This window comes from Hemiscyllium ocellatum, chromosome 14, assembly GCF_020745735.1.
Source record: "Hemiscyllium ocellatum isolate sHemOce1 chromosome 14, sHemOce1.pat.X.cur, whole genome shotgun sequence".
Taxonomy (NCBI): domain Eukaryota; kingdom Metazoa; phylum Chordata; class Chondrichthyes; order Orectolobiformes; family Hemiscylliidae; genus Hemiscyllium; species Hemiscyllium ocellatum.
Window position 1 is genome coordinate 72727588 of NC_083414.1, and position 14648 is coordinate 72742235.

The 14648-nt window shown below is 43.5% G+C and overlaps 1 protein-coding gene across 1 annotated transcript in view; it reads left to right on the top strand.

Annotated features, from left to right (window-relative positions):
• The window catches only part of cacna2d2a (calcium channel, voltage-dependent, alpha 2/delta subunit 2a), an 871148-nt gene that overhangs the window by 761782 nt on the left and 94718 nt on the right, over window positions 1-14648 (top strand). Inside the window, exons 15-17 of the mRNA XM_060835047.1 lie at window positions 2351-2400; window positions 10210-10299; window positions 14107-14172. Coding sequence (XP_060691030.1) covers window positions 2351-2400; window positions 10210-10299; window positions 14107-14172 — 206 coding nt within the window. The remainder of the gene's footprint in view (window positions 1-2350; window positions 2401-10209; window positions 10300-14106; window positions 14173-14648) is intronic.

Below are 14648 nucleotides of genomic sequence, written 5' to 3' on the forward strand. Positions count from 1 at the left end.
CCTCCTTCCACCTATCCCACCTCCATCGCCCCTCCCCCAAGACCCTCCTCCCTACCTTTTATCTTAGCCTGCTTGGCTACTCTCTCTCATTCCTGATGAAGGGCTTATGCTCGAAACGTCGAATTCTCTATTCCTGAGATGCTGCCTGGCCTGCTGTGCTTTGAGCAGCAACACATTTTCAGCTGTGATCTCCAGCATCTGCAGACCTCATTTTTTACTACAAGCACAGGATGTTAGCACACTTAAATCTGTGAGGAATATCACAGCACAGATTCAGGTACAGAATGTTAGCACAGTTAAAGGTATGAATAATATCACTATATATGGATCCAGAGCCACAGCAGTAAGATTGACTCTTAACTGACATCTGAGGTAGCCCCAGAAAGCCTCAGTTATACTCAGTCCCTGAGTATATCCTGTCCTACAAGCATTGTGGACTGCGTAATGGTGTGAGTGATGTGTTCTGACGTTGAGTTGGAATTGCCCCAGGACTCCTGACTGACCCCATGATGTCTCATGACATCCGGTCTGACATGAGCAAAGCAACTTCCTACTGATAAACACCTATTCCCCTAGCCCCCTCAGCTGATGAGTCTGTACTCCTCAAGGCTGAACATCAATTGTAAAAAGCATAGAAGTAGTTGAGGGTAGAAAGGCTGCAAATGTCATCGAGGTGGGGGACCTCATTGGCCATTATGAACAGTAGCTTGGCAGCAGTGCAACTGATTGAGCTGGCTGCGTCTCAAAGGACATGAGTGCTGGACTGCAGCAGATAATGAGGAAACCAACAAGAGGGAAAATCACCTCATACTTACGAGTCAACCTGTCGCAACTCTGTCTTTCCATGACAGTTTCGGTAACAGTGACCATCACACAGTCTATGTGGAGACAATGCATAATACATTAGAACAGTCACAGGAACACTGCAATAAACAGTTACATGTACAGTGCTTTGGAACAGTCATAGGAACACTGCATTAGAACATCACAGGCACAATGCACTAGAACAGTGACAGGCACAGTGGCATTAAAAGAGTAAGAGGTACTATGCATTAGAACAGTCACAGGTATGGTGCATTCAAACAGCCACAGGCATGATGCCTCAGAACAGCATTAGAATTAGACTTTATTGTCACATTTACCCAATGAGTATAGTGAAAAGTTCATACGTCACCACAACAGCATCATCTTAGGTACAAAGGTGATCATAAGGCTGGGTTGATCGTTTCAGGCTGTTACACCAGGCCAGGAATTTTCCCTGGGAGGCCACTACAATAGGCATTAGAGCAGACAGAGTCAGGGTGCATTACAATAGTCACAGGCAGATGCATTGAAACAGTCATAGGAACACTGCATTACAATAGCTGGAACGGTGCAATAGAACAGTCACAGGCACGGTATATTTGAGCAGTTACAGTCATGCTGTATTAGAACAGTCACAGGCATGGTGCATTAGAACAGGCACAGTACATTGGAGTACTGCATTATAACAGTCAGAGAAACAGTGCATTAGAATGGTAAGAAGAACATTGCATTAGAACAGTCAAGGAGCAGGAGAGTCAACGTTTTGGGCATGAGCCCTTCTTCAGGAAGGGCTCATGCCCAAAACGTCGACTCTCCTCCTTGGAGCCTGACCTGCTGCGCTTTTCCAGCAACACATTTTCAGCTCTGATCTCCAGCATCTGCAGTCCTCACTTTTTATTAGAACAGTCAAAGCATGGTGCACAAAAGAACAGTCTCAGGCATGTTACATTAGAACAGTCCATGTATGGTGCACAAAAGAACAGTCGCAGGCATGGTGCATTAGAATAGTCACAGCCACCATGCATTCGAACAATCACAGGAACGTTACATTAGAATGAAGACAGATATGCTACATTTGAAGTCACAGGAATGTTGCATTAGAACATGCTGCATTAATACATAACACATGTTGCATTAGAATAGTCATGGTCACCTTGCATTAGAACAATGAAATGCACAGTGCATTAGAACAGTTTCAGGTATCTTTGTTCATGCCATTCAAATACTTTTTATTTTGGACAATAGATTCTGCAAGAATAAAGCTTCAAAATTTCTTTTACATTTAAAATTACAATTTCTTTAGAACCTTGTATCGATTCTCACATTATGTGGGAGAATCTAATCATCTCTTAGACCCTCTCTGGTGATCAGATATAAATTCAGATTTTGATTACATCTTACTAAATTAATAAGTACTTTAGATTTATGGAGTTTCAGGTTTGATAAAATGGTAACTGTTTTATTAGGATGCTGATGTCTCTGAGATTTTTCTGTGTATTTTATTATTCACATGGATTTCATTACTAATATCTTTTTCTCTTTGTAGGATATTATTTTGAAATCCCATCCATTGGAGCAATTCGGATCAATACTCAGGTGAGTGACTCCTGCTGTTTTGGAGAGTTACAGAGTGGCGTCAGAGCATCATGGGGCAAACTGTAGAAATATCATAGGGATCAACATTATTCTGCGCAGGGCCTGTTATTTCTTCCTTTCTGATGATCCTGTGACTTATCGTTTACCTATTATGCTTTCTCTTGACACTAATGACCATTATTCGTGGTATTTTGTAGTCCAGACTCTGCTATTTTACTTCAGGAGAACTAGGAGTGGGACTGGTAAAGATTCAGGTATTGATTGAACCATCTAAGTACAGGAAGGGTCTTTTGTCTGCTACAGACAGCCATCTAGTAACCAGATGATGATGTTGGCTATCATATTTACTTGTGTATAAAATGAGGTCTGCAGATGCTGGAGATCACAGCTGCAAATGTGTTGCTGGTCAAAGCACAGCAGGCCAGGCAGCATCTCAGGAATAGAGAATTCGACGTTTCGAGCATAAGCCCTTCATCAGGAATAAGAGAGAGAGAGAGCCAAGCAGGCTAAGATATAGGGTAGGTAGGAGGGACTTGGGGGAGGGGCGATGGAGGTGGGATAGGTGGAAGGAGGTCAAGGTGAGGGTGATAGGCCGGAGTGGGGTGGGGGCGGAGAGGTCAGGAAGAGGATTGCAGGTTAGGAGGGCGGTGCTGAGTTGAGGGAACCGACTGAGACAAGGTGGGGGGAGGGGAAATGAGGAAACTGGAGAAATCTGAATTCATACCTTGTGGTTGGAGGGTTCCCAGGCGGAAGATGAGGCGCTCCTCCTCCAGCCGTCGTGTTGTTGTGTTCTGCCGGTGGAGGAGTCCAAGGACCTGCATGTCCTCGGTGGAGTGGGAGGGAGAGTTAAAGTGTTGAGCCACGGGGTGATTGGGTTGGTTGGTTCAGGCGGCCCGGAGGTGTTCTCTGAAGCGTTCCGCAAGTAAGCGGCCTGTCTCCCCAATATAGAGGAGGCCACATCGGGTGCAGCGGATGCAATAGATGATGTGTGTGGAGGTACAGGTGAACTTGTGGCGGATATGGAAGGATCCCTTGGGGCCTTGGAGGGAAGTGAGTGTGGAGGTGTGGGCGCAAGTTTTACATTTCCTGTGGTTGCAGGGGAAGGTGCCGGGGGTGGAGGTTGGGTTGGTGGGGGGTGTGGATCTGACGAGGGAGTCACGAAGGGAGTGGTCCTTGCGGAACGCTGATAGGGGAGGGGAGGGAAATATATCCTTGGTGGTGGGGTCCGTTTGGAGGTGGCGGAAATGGCGGCGGATGATACGTTGTATGCGGAGGTTGGTGGGGTGGTAGGTGAGAACCAGTGGGGTTCTGTCTTGGTGGCGGTTGGAGGAGCGGGGCTCAAGGGCGGAGGAGCGGGAAGTGGAGGAGATGCGGTGGAGGGCATCGTCGATCACGTCTGGGGGGAATCTGCGGTCCTTGAAGAAGGAGGCTATCTGGGCTGTGCGGTGTTGGAATTGGTCCTCCTGGGAGCAGATGCGGCGGAGACGAAGGAATTGGGAATATGGGATGGCATTTTTACAGGGGGCAGGGTGGGAGGAGGTGTAGTCCAGGTAGCTGTGGGAGTCAGTCGGTTTATAATAGATGTCTGTGTTGAGTCGGTTGCCCGAGATAGAAATGGAGAGGTCTAGGAAGGGGAGGGAGGAGTCTGAGATGGTCCAGGTGAATTTCAGGTCGGGATGGAAGGTGTTAGTAAAGTTGATGAACTGTTCAACCTCCTCGTGGGAGCACGATGCAGCGCCGATACAGTCATCGATGTAGCGGAGGAAAAGGTGGGGGGTGGTGCCAGTGTAGTTGCGGAAGATGGACTGTTCCACATATCCTACGAAGAGGCAGGCATAGCTGGGGCCCATGCGGGTGCCCATGGCAACTCCTTTAGTTTGGAGGAAGTGGGAGGATTGAAAAGAGAAGTTAATCAGGGTGAGGACCAGTTCAGTCAGTCGAAGGAGGGTGTCAGTGGAAGGGTAATGGTTGGTGCGGCGGGAAAGGAAGAAGCGGAGGGCTTTGAGTCCTTCGTGATGGGGGATGGAGGTGTACAGGGACTGGATGTCCATAGTGAAAATAAGGCGTTGGGGACCGGGGAAGCGAAAATCCTGGAGGAGGTGGAGGGCGTGGGTGGTGTCCATAGTGAAAATAAGGCGTTGGGGACCGGGGAAGCGAAAATCCTGGAGGAGGTGGAGGGCGTGGGTGGTGTTCCATAGTGAAAATAAGGCGTTGGGGACCGGGGAAGCGAAAATCCTGGAGGAGGTGGAGGGCGTGGGTGGTGTTCCATAGTGAAAATAAGGCGTTGGGGACCGGGGAAGCGAAAATCCTGGAGGTCCATAGTGATTTACACATTCAGATTAACCGTTTACATTTCATCTCCCCCAGAATCTTTCACTCTCTCCAGAATATCACATCTTATTATTTACATCTCCTTATCTGACACAATGAGTCATATGGCACAAGCTTTTCAAATTTCAGGTTGATAGGCAGCCTTCAGAGGCTATATTGCTTCATTTGTTATGTTATTTTCATAAACATTCTCATTCATTTAGTCTTCTTCTTGATTCTGTTGATTCCCTTTAATTAAGTCTTGGCCAATATACATGTATTTTCTTGGATCTATTACGGTTACCCTTAAGTATGAGAACTATATTTGCCAACTCCCAGTGCGGAAATATCTACCAGTGTTCACTAATTTTTTTCAATAGTACTTCATTGGAATGTAGGTACAGGTGCGTTCAGCTGTTTGAGCCTGTTCTGTTCCTTTGTTTAGTTATGGATAATCTGTGTCTCAAATCCATTTTCATTCCTCGGTTTTGCATCACTGGATATCATCTACCTATCAAAACAATCCAGCAGTCTCAGTATTGTAAGTTTCAGTTGACTCCAGGATTGGAAATCATGTGGAAGAGTGTTCCACATTTCTACTATCTTTCCTGATTTCACAAGCAAATAGATTAGTTTTAATTTTAAAAATGTTTCCTTTTTTTAGATTTACCAGAGCAAATAATTTCAATGTGTTTAGTTTATTGAATCACTTTATCTTTCTGAACACATCAATTAGATTGACTCTCAATTTATTCAACTCAGGAAAATGCAAGCCTGTACATTTTAATTTGTGCAGCCCCTTCAGGGCAAAATAGTTTGCATGAGATAGCATTGGTGGAGTTGCAGAAAGCATAAGGGACTGTCTGAGAATACAGGAGGAAATAGACTGGAAAGTTGGACGGAAAAGTGGCAGATGATTTTCAATCTAGACAAATGTGAGGTGATGCATTTAAGCAAGACTTAATTCTAGAGCGAATTATACAATGAACGGAAGAGCCTTGGGAAAAGTTGATGGGCAGAAAGATCTGGGAGTGCAGGTCCATTGTACCTTAAAGTTGCTGCCCAAGTGAATAGAGTGGTCAAGAAGGCATATGGTATGCATGCCTTCATTGGACGGGGTATTGAGTATAACAGCTGGCAAGTCATGTTAACATTGTACAAGACATTGGTTCGGTCGTATTCCGACTACTGTGTACAGTTCTGGTTGCCATTACCAAAAGGATATGGACGCTTTGGAGAGGGTGCAGAGAAGGTTAACGAGGATGTTGCCTAGTATGGAAGGTGCGCTATGAAGAAAGGTTGAATACGTTAGGTTTATTTTCATTAGAAAAAAGGAGATTGAGGGGGGACCTGATTGAGGTTTACAAAATTTTGAAGGGTATAGACAAGTGGATAGAGACGAGCTTTTTCCCAGGGTAAAGGATTCAAAAACGTGAGGTCACGCTTTCAAGGTGAAAGATGGAAAGCTTAAGGGGGATACACGTGGCAAGTACTTCACACAGAGAGTAGTGGGCATTTGAAACGCGTTGCCAGCAAAGGTGGTAGAGGTACGGTAGATTAATTTAAGATGCATCTGGATAAATGCATGAGTAGATGGAGAGCAGAGGGATACAGATGCTTAGGAACTGACCGACAGGTTTAGACAGTACATTTGGATCAGCTTAGGCTTGGAGGGCTGAAGGGCCTGTTCCTGGACTGTAAATTTTCTTTGCTCTTTGTTCTTTGAAATTATGCATCTGTGTGGATGTGGATATATGTGTGGGTGTATATGTGTCTAGGTGTCTGTGTATTTGTGCATATACATTTGTGTGTATGTTTGGAATTTAAATGTGTACATGTCGGTGTGTGAGGATGTGTGAAGTGATCTATATGTCTAGGTATCTACGTGTTGCACTTGTGAGGATGTGAATGCTTAAATGTGCCATGTGGGTTGAGATGTCTTCATGGGTTCAACAGTCAGCATGGATATACTTCATGTTGTTCTGTCCATATGAATTCAGAATTCCATGAACTTTAGGGTTAGACTAAACTGCTCCTGCTCCAATTCTGCTGCAGCTTTATCTCTGCCTTTTTAGATTAGATTAGGTTCCCTACTGTGTGGAAACAAGCCCTTCGGCCCACTAGTCCACGCTGACCCTCCGAAGAGTAACCCACCCAGACCAATTTCCCTCTGACTAATGCACCTAACACTATGGACAATTTAGCATGGCCAACTCACCTGACCTGCACATCTTTTGGACTGTGGGAGGAAATCCATGCAGACATGGGGAGAATGTGGAAACTCCACACAGACAGTCACCCGAGGCTGGAATCGAACCTGGGACCCTGGTGCTGTGAGGCAGCAGTGCTAACCACTGAGCCACCTTGCCACCTTATCTAATGTGTCCTGATAGTCTGGAATTCTTATAAATATTTTTATATGTATTGTGTTGTACAGAATACTGGTCCTTGTATTACAGTTCTGCAATACTTTTATTCCATTGGTCTCTTCTCAGAGCCTCAATAGCATGTGACAGCTGTTGTCAGTGTCACCATCCTACACACCATTATACTACAGCGCGTGAGCATGTCCGTATAGCTGTCAGCTAAAGACATTGAGGATTTGTGAGAGATTGTTATCCTGAAAATATCACTATCAATTGCCCCCTTCTCACTGTACATGGCTTTCAGTAGCTTTGGAAACAGATTTTATTGACTGTGGCACTAACTTTATAATTTGTGGTCTAATTTGTGGGGCAGCTGTGTTCAGTGGCAACAAACTCGCAACACTATGAAAGCTCACTGAAATAAGCTCCAGTCAGCTTGTTTATATAGATATTTTTATTGGGAATTTAACATTTTGACAAATTTACAAAAATAAGCAGAATTTTCAAGCACAAACATTAATATAAAAATAGATCTTAAATATATAATCATCAAAATTCAACTAATCCACAATCATCCAGAGTGTATAGTTGAGTCGCTTACATCCTTCAAATAAGAGAAAATGTTCTCTAATACACTCATAACAGTATGATAAAAAGGAAGTTATTTCCAAACAATAAGAACAAAAAAAAAAATTAAACATGTTTGAATGGAGATCTTCCCCCTTGTTCTCAGGGGGCCTTACTACCTTTCCAACGTTCCACCATATCCTCTCCCAAACAGTGTCCCACCCTCGACCCGGGCGCTCCTTAATAGGATTTAGATATAATACCGAGCTAGAGTTAACAGTGAGCTCCGCACCCCCACCCCTCCCCACCCATACCTGAGTATATCTGCTAGCATCAATGCCACGTACAAACACACATAACTATAAAATTACAACTCCAACAGATTACAGTTAAGTATAATAACATAGCAAGGAAGACAACCCCGCTCCCAGAGGCAAAAGTAAAGTAGAATAAAGTATCCATTTCTCCCCACGGAGTGTGGGAGAGGCAAGCCAACATAAATTGTCTCTTACGATTTATTTAACAGAGTCTAAAAGTTTCTTGGCCTCTTCCGATGATCTAAAATTATACTCGGATCCTTCGTGGGTAAAGCATAACGTCGCTGGGTAGCGTAAGGTGTATTGAATATCTAAGTCCCTTAAACATTTCTTCACCTCATCAAATGCCTTCCTCCTTCGTGCCAAAGCCGGGGAGAAGTCCTGAAATAACATAATCTTGGATCCTTCATGAATCATAGCTTTAGGATCCTTTCCAAGCTTTCTGGAGGCATCCAGGAGTATCTGCCTCTCCCTATAACTCTGCAGCCGGAACAGGACCGGGCGTGGGCGCTGGTTTGGGCCAGATCCGCGTACTGCGACCCGGTAGGCCCACTCCACCCTTACCCGGTCAGTTTCAGCCCCCAGGTTTAAAAGCTGGGGCAACCATCGCTCCAGAAATACTACTAACTGTCCCTTCTCTTCTTGTTCAGGGAGGCCCAGAAGACGGATATTCTTTCTCCGATTTCTATTATCCAGGTCATCCATGTAGATTTCAAAGGCCCGGACTCTCTGCTCCAGAGCTCGCACCTGTTCTGCAGCTGTTTGTGCTGCAGCCTCGGAGGTCGTGGCCTTTAGCTCCGCCCCCTCCACTCGGCCCTGTAATTCCTGGAGAGCCTGGCTGTACTTTTGTAACTTTTCTTCGAATGCATTCCATCTCTGTCTGGATTCTGCAATGAAATTGACGAGTGTCGTTTCCAGCCTGGCAATCATCTCTTCAAGGCCTGTTTTTACATCAGCTGCAGCCGGAGGAGAGGAGGGTGGGGGAGGGGTCTTTGTTTTCTGAGAGCTGCGGGGTCCCTTTGATTTACTCATTATCCACTCAGTATTAGACTGTTTAAATATAATATTCAGCAGCTAATTAAGATTAAAGAAATTTTTTGGGTGGTTTGGCAAGTGTGGTGGGGGCAGGAAACCCACTTTTCCCAGGTTTTGGGAAGGGCTCTGTAGACTCAGACTTGCTGAGTCGCCGCCATCTTGGATCTCCACCAGTCAGCTTGTTAAGAGCTGATCAATGAGGTTCTCTGCCAATTGCAAGCTTCAATAGTGGAGACCTGCCCCACAAACAATATTGTTGGCCAATCAGAGGCTGGCACCTCTGGGCCCTAGAGATCAATGGTAGGAGCCTCGTCTTAAAGGTGAGGCTTTATCTTTTGCTTCTCGTACTGTGGGGTTTGCAGAGACAGGAGGATCAAGGAGCCTGAGGTAAGAGCAGGAGGATAGCTTTAATCGAGGCAAATGGAGTTTCTCCACCCGTAACTTGGCAGTAAGGTCACTCTCGTTCCCCATTTAGGAATCCAGCCACTTTTCCTGCCCGGTGAAGGGGGTAGGCTGTTGGGGTGGTGACAAGTTGACACTCTTAAGTAACGATGAGAAGAGCCAACCCAGCCAATTATTTATCCTCTTGTCCCCTTTCTTGCCTTCTCCAAGAAAGGGTAACATTGGACCTGGTGTGTATGACTTGATTCCAATTTTAGGAGTGGAGTCAGGAAACTACAGGCCGGCAATAAAGCTGCTTGTGTTTAGTGTTTCCATTTGGCTTCCAAGAGGACAATGTGCTTTCATAAAGTAAACTGTTGTTTCATGCATTCAGGACAAACCATAAAATAAGTGTGCACTAAGAATTCATTTCTTCAGAAAATTCCTCCCGAACAACTTCTATGGCTTTGCAGTGTGAAAATTCTGCACACATTATGAATCATCAATCACTCTAGCCCTCACATCAACAGACATGTCCCAGAGGTTAATATCCCAGGAACTCTTCAGGAGATGGAATATGAAATGCTGATGCAGTGAGGAGAGTTTATAGCAACAGTCACTACTTTGTCTCTGAGGTCACGTTGAACACACAAAGGATATTTTTGTTTAATTTTCTTTGAACAGTATTCTATCCATTCACTGTTGAATGGAATCGAAGTATTTGCATGATTTATTCTATTTGAAGATACTACGAAAAGATCGGAAATGATTTCAACTGTATCAGAGATGAACCAGATGGCCATTTTATTGCAGCCCATGTTTCCATGTTACAGGAGTATTTAGATGTTCTTGGTCGTCCTATGGTGATGGCAGGAAAGAAAGCCAAAAAGGTTCAATGGACTAACGTTTATCAGGATGCTTTGGTAAGATTACTTTGGAATGGAATATAGATCAAATGTCTACATGGAATCTTCCTTTCTTTTGGAATGTTGCATGGTTAAAATTAGTCGTGAATGCTAGAGGAATTGTTCACCATTTAACACCCCAGTTCACTTTCTCTTCCATTGAAGCATATCACTCCCTCAGTACCATACTGTCAGTGTAGAGTATGTGTCCAAGCTTAAGACTAGGTCTTGTAATCACAGTATTCAGTATCAGGAATAGGAATCTAGCCAACTGAGTCAAAATGACACAAGTGTCCTGAAATGAAATGTAATGTCAGGTGTTCCCAGTCAGTGAGGAGCAAAACTTTCTTCATATCCAAAGGATCAATTAATTACAGGCACAAAGACAACCCTGAGATAACTGAATAGCAATGTAACCTGTACCTAATGTGGCAGCAGAGACAATGCAGTGAGACTAGCACAGTACCAAATGTTGAAGATTTGCAGAAGGCAGATTTTATATGTCACAAAAACTGGCACAGCAAATTGTAGGCAAACTGATAACATGGTGTCATAGTATATGTATCATAGGTCTCATAGATTTCTGTATTTACTTGGGGAATGTGGTGACAGATGGGGCTGAGCTGCTGGAGTGTACATGAAGTTCAAAATGCTTCCTTATTTAAATTGTTTACAAAGTTATTTAATTTCTATGACAAAGATTGATTTGTTTTCATCAGTTGACTGCTAGTTCCATCCAATGGAACAGCTAATAGAATGTGACAGTGGTACAGCGGTGATGTCAGTGGACTAGTAATCCAGAGGTCCAGGCTAATGCTGTGGCATACAGGTTCATATTCCACCATGGCAGTTCATCTGGAATATAAAGCTATAGTCAGTGATGGCGACCATGACAGCAATCGGCAATTGGTGTAAAAGCCTATCTGGTCCAGTAATGTCAGGAAGGGAAGGAAATCTGTTCACCTTCCTTGGTTTGCCCTATGCTGTAGATCCTTCCAGATCTACAGCAATGTGGTTTCCTTATAACTTTCCTTATGTCAAGGGACGTTTCCAGTGATGCCCAAATACTATGACAGGACATTTAACACAAGCAACACAAAATTAAAATGGAAAAGATTTACCACGATGTTGCCGGCACTGGAGAATTTCAGTTATAAGAAGAGGCTGAATAGCCTGGGACTTTTTAAATTGGAGAGTAGGAGGTTGAGGGGTGATCTTGTAGAGGTTTATAAAATCATGAGGGACAATAATAAGGCGAATAGCAAAGGTCTTTTCCCTATGTTGGGGGAGTTCAAAACCAACGAACATGTTCTTAAGGTAAGAGTAGAAAGATTTAAAACGGACTTGAGAGGCAAGTTTTTCACACATGGTGGTTTGTATGTGGAATGAAATGCCAGAGGAAATGGTAGATGCAGGTACGGTTGCAAAATTTAAAAAATATTTGGATAGGTAAATGGATAGGAAAGGTTTAGAGGAATATGGGTCAAATGCAGGCAAATGGGACTAGCTTAGTTTGGGAAACTTGGTCAGCTAGGACAGGTTGGATATGAGGCGTCTGATTCAATGATGTATTTTTCTGATAATTTCATCTAGTGCTGACAATGGGAAGTTTCAGTATTTCAGACTAAGTACAGCCAATTTTGAGCTGCCAAGTATGGTAAAGGAACATTTCAAACTTCCTAGTGATGTTGAGGCTTACAGCTGTGTTTTGTGAACCATCAAATCAGAAGTCTTTGCTTTGTCTGTATGTCAGTGCTGAGTTAGCTGATTTTAGCTGAGGTGCCCTGGGCAGACAAATGGAAAATTGGCTGGTCCTCCTGCTTGTGATACCTTGCTGAAGATTCAATCTATCTGGACTTTGGGCTTAGCTGTGATAGCCTCCTTAGTTGAAGATCCTATTAACCTTTTGTGAATCATGTGTGGAATAGTAATCTGTTGACGGAGACAAATACACAAAAAGCTGGAAACAATCAACCAGTCAGGCAGCCTCAATGGAGAAATGAAGCTGGGGATCATTCATGCAAACTGAATGGAACTGCTCTGCAAAGCGATCTTCCAATTTGATTTTGGCCTCCCCAAAGTAGAGGATTCCTTCCTTTCTAATTTGCACTGTCTCCATTGCTGGGGATAAGCTGTCAAATAATGTTCCTTGTAAGCTCACTGACCCCTTGTAAGCTGCAGTCCCTTGAACTCCACAGGCAGGAGTTGTGCTAGCTTCTGTGCCAGAAGTTTCAGTTTCAATTCTCATGCCAAGATTTGATGACCACAGAAGGTGTATCATAAAGCAGCCAATTTGTTCACATAACAATGTATAATTCCTTCTGATACACCTTTGGAAGTGATAAGAGGAAAGAGTTTACTGGTCAGCCAGAACCATGTGATTGCTGCAGCCCAACAACCTCTATATGTTGAAATACTGATGGACAGGTTGTTGCCACGAGCAAGTGTCATCCCCATTTTGAGGAACATTCTCAATCGAAGATAACCCTGAATCCTAATTGCCAGTCCTCAACCTGGTTGTCTGCCACCCTTCCAGCATATGTGAATACAGACACACCTTCCCCTCCCTTTTTTTAGAATTCCAAAGAGTCCATTCCTTCAATGCTGGTCTGGTCCACACCTCAATTGCCCCCAACATCTATCCCCTTGCCAAAAGAAAATTTCAAGCAAGTGCACAAGATGTTGCAAGTGCCCTTTTACCTTCTTTCTCCTAATCTTCCATGCTGACAAATGCTCCTTTCTGCTGAATCAGCAATTACTTGTACTTGTTTTCAATCTATATTATGTAATCACTGTTCACAATATGCTCTCCTCTACAATGGAAAGATCAAATACTTACTAGGTGACTGCTTTGCAGAACATCTTTGTGCAATCTACAAGCAAAAGCTTAAACTCTGGTACCCTTTTATTTTAATTCTCCATGTTGCTAACATCTCTGTCCTTGAGGTGCTGTACTATTTCAGTGGTGATCACTGTAAGCCTGACAATCAGAAACACTCTTTCAATTAAGCCTTCTGGACACAACATGGTCAGAGAGTCATACAGCACAGAAACAGACCCTTCAGTCCAACTCATCCCCACCAACAAATCTGACATAGTCCAATGGGTATGGAGTCACACATTACAGAAACGCACCCAACTCATCCAAGCTGACCAGACATCCCAATCTGATTTATGTGTTTAACAATTTCATTTTGATTCATTTTCTTAACATTCTTCCACCTTTCTCTCTTTCTCTTAATTTGCTTCTCCTTTCCATTATTCGATCTGTCCTGCCTTCCACCCTATGACAGACCTTCCTTTTGTCTTTATCCCACTCACCCTTTGGTCAAAATCTGTTCATCTGTAACTTTTCCCCATTCTGATGAAAGTCCTGAGAAGTTAGCTCTATTTCTCTCAACACAGATGCTGATTAACCTGTTGAGTGTTTCCAGCATTTTCAGTTTTTATTTAAGGTTTACAGCTTTTGCAGTACACTTTTTAATTAGCAAGCTTTGGAAGTGCTGATATATCTCACTCCTCTCTACTAACTAGAGTGCAGTCCCTGAATATCTGCCACCGTACAGTATTATCTACAAAGGTACTAACACTCTGAGGTGAAGAGGCAGGAAGGGTGTGCAAGCATGTTTGGTGCACAGTCTGAGATCAAAGTCCTCTCTGATTACAGTCAAGAAGTAAGTAATAAGAGTACAAGAAAAGTGATTTCAAGACAACTCTCAAAAAGGATCACCATTTAATGTGGACTGTTAGAGAGAATAAGGACTATCATAGTGCTTGCTCAAAAAACTGAAATGTAACGTGATGAATCTGATTTGCTTTACCTAGAGCCTTGAGCTGGTGATTACAGGAACAATGCCAGTTTTCAATGTCACTGTGGAGAATGGCCAGCAGGTATGTGGTTTGAATATGTATGCCAATCTTTCAGTTTAATGACCCTATATGAACAGAGTGATAGGCGGATATGACAAAATTATTCCCATTTCCTGGTCATTTCCTACTCACCATATAACACATTACCACATGTTGTTGTCTATCATATGACAAGACCGCCTTCAATGTTCAAGAAAGCTGTTGCTAATTGTTCATCCAGCCTCTCATTTGGCTCCAAGTAACACTGCAGATAAGTCAGTATCATAAAGAATGGAGAGACTCCTTTGCAGTGCTGGCAAACTGCACAGTTTAGATTTTACCAAAACCTCTGTACTGATTTGTTGGCCTCTCTAATCCTCGATATGGTTTTGCTCAGTTTCTGGAGACACTGACTTATTTCACCAATGTTCCTGAAAGAGTAGATCTGTCATTAACTGTTGGGATTTTTCCAGGTACCACTGCAAGTCAACATGCTAAAGGATATAGTAGTAAGAGTG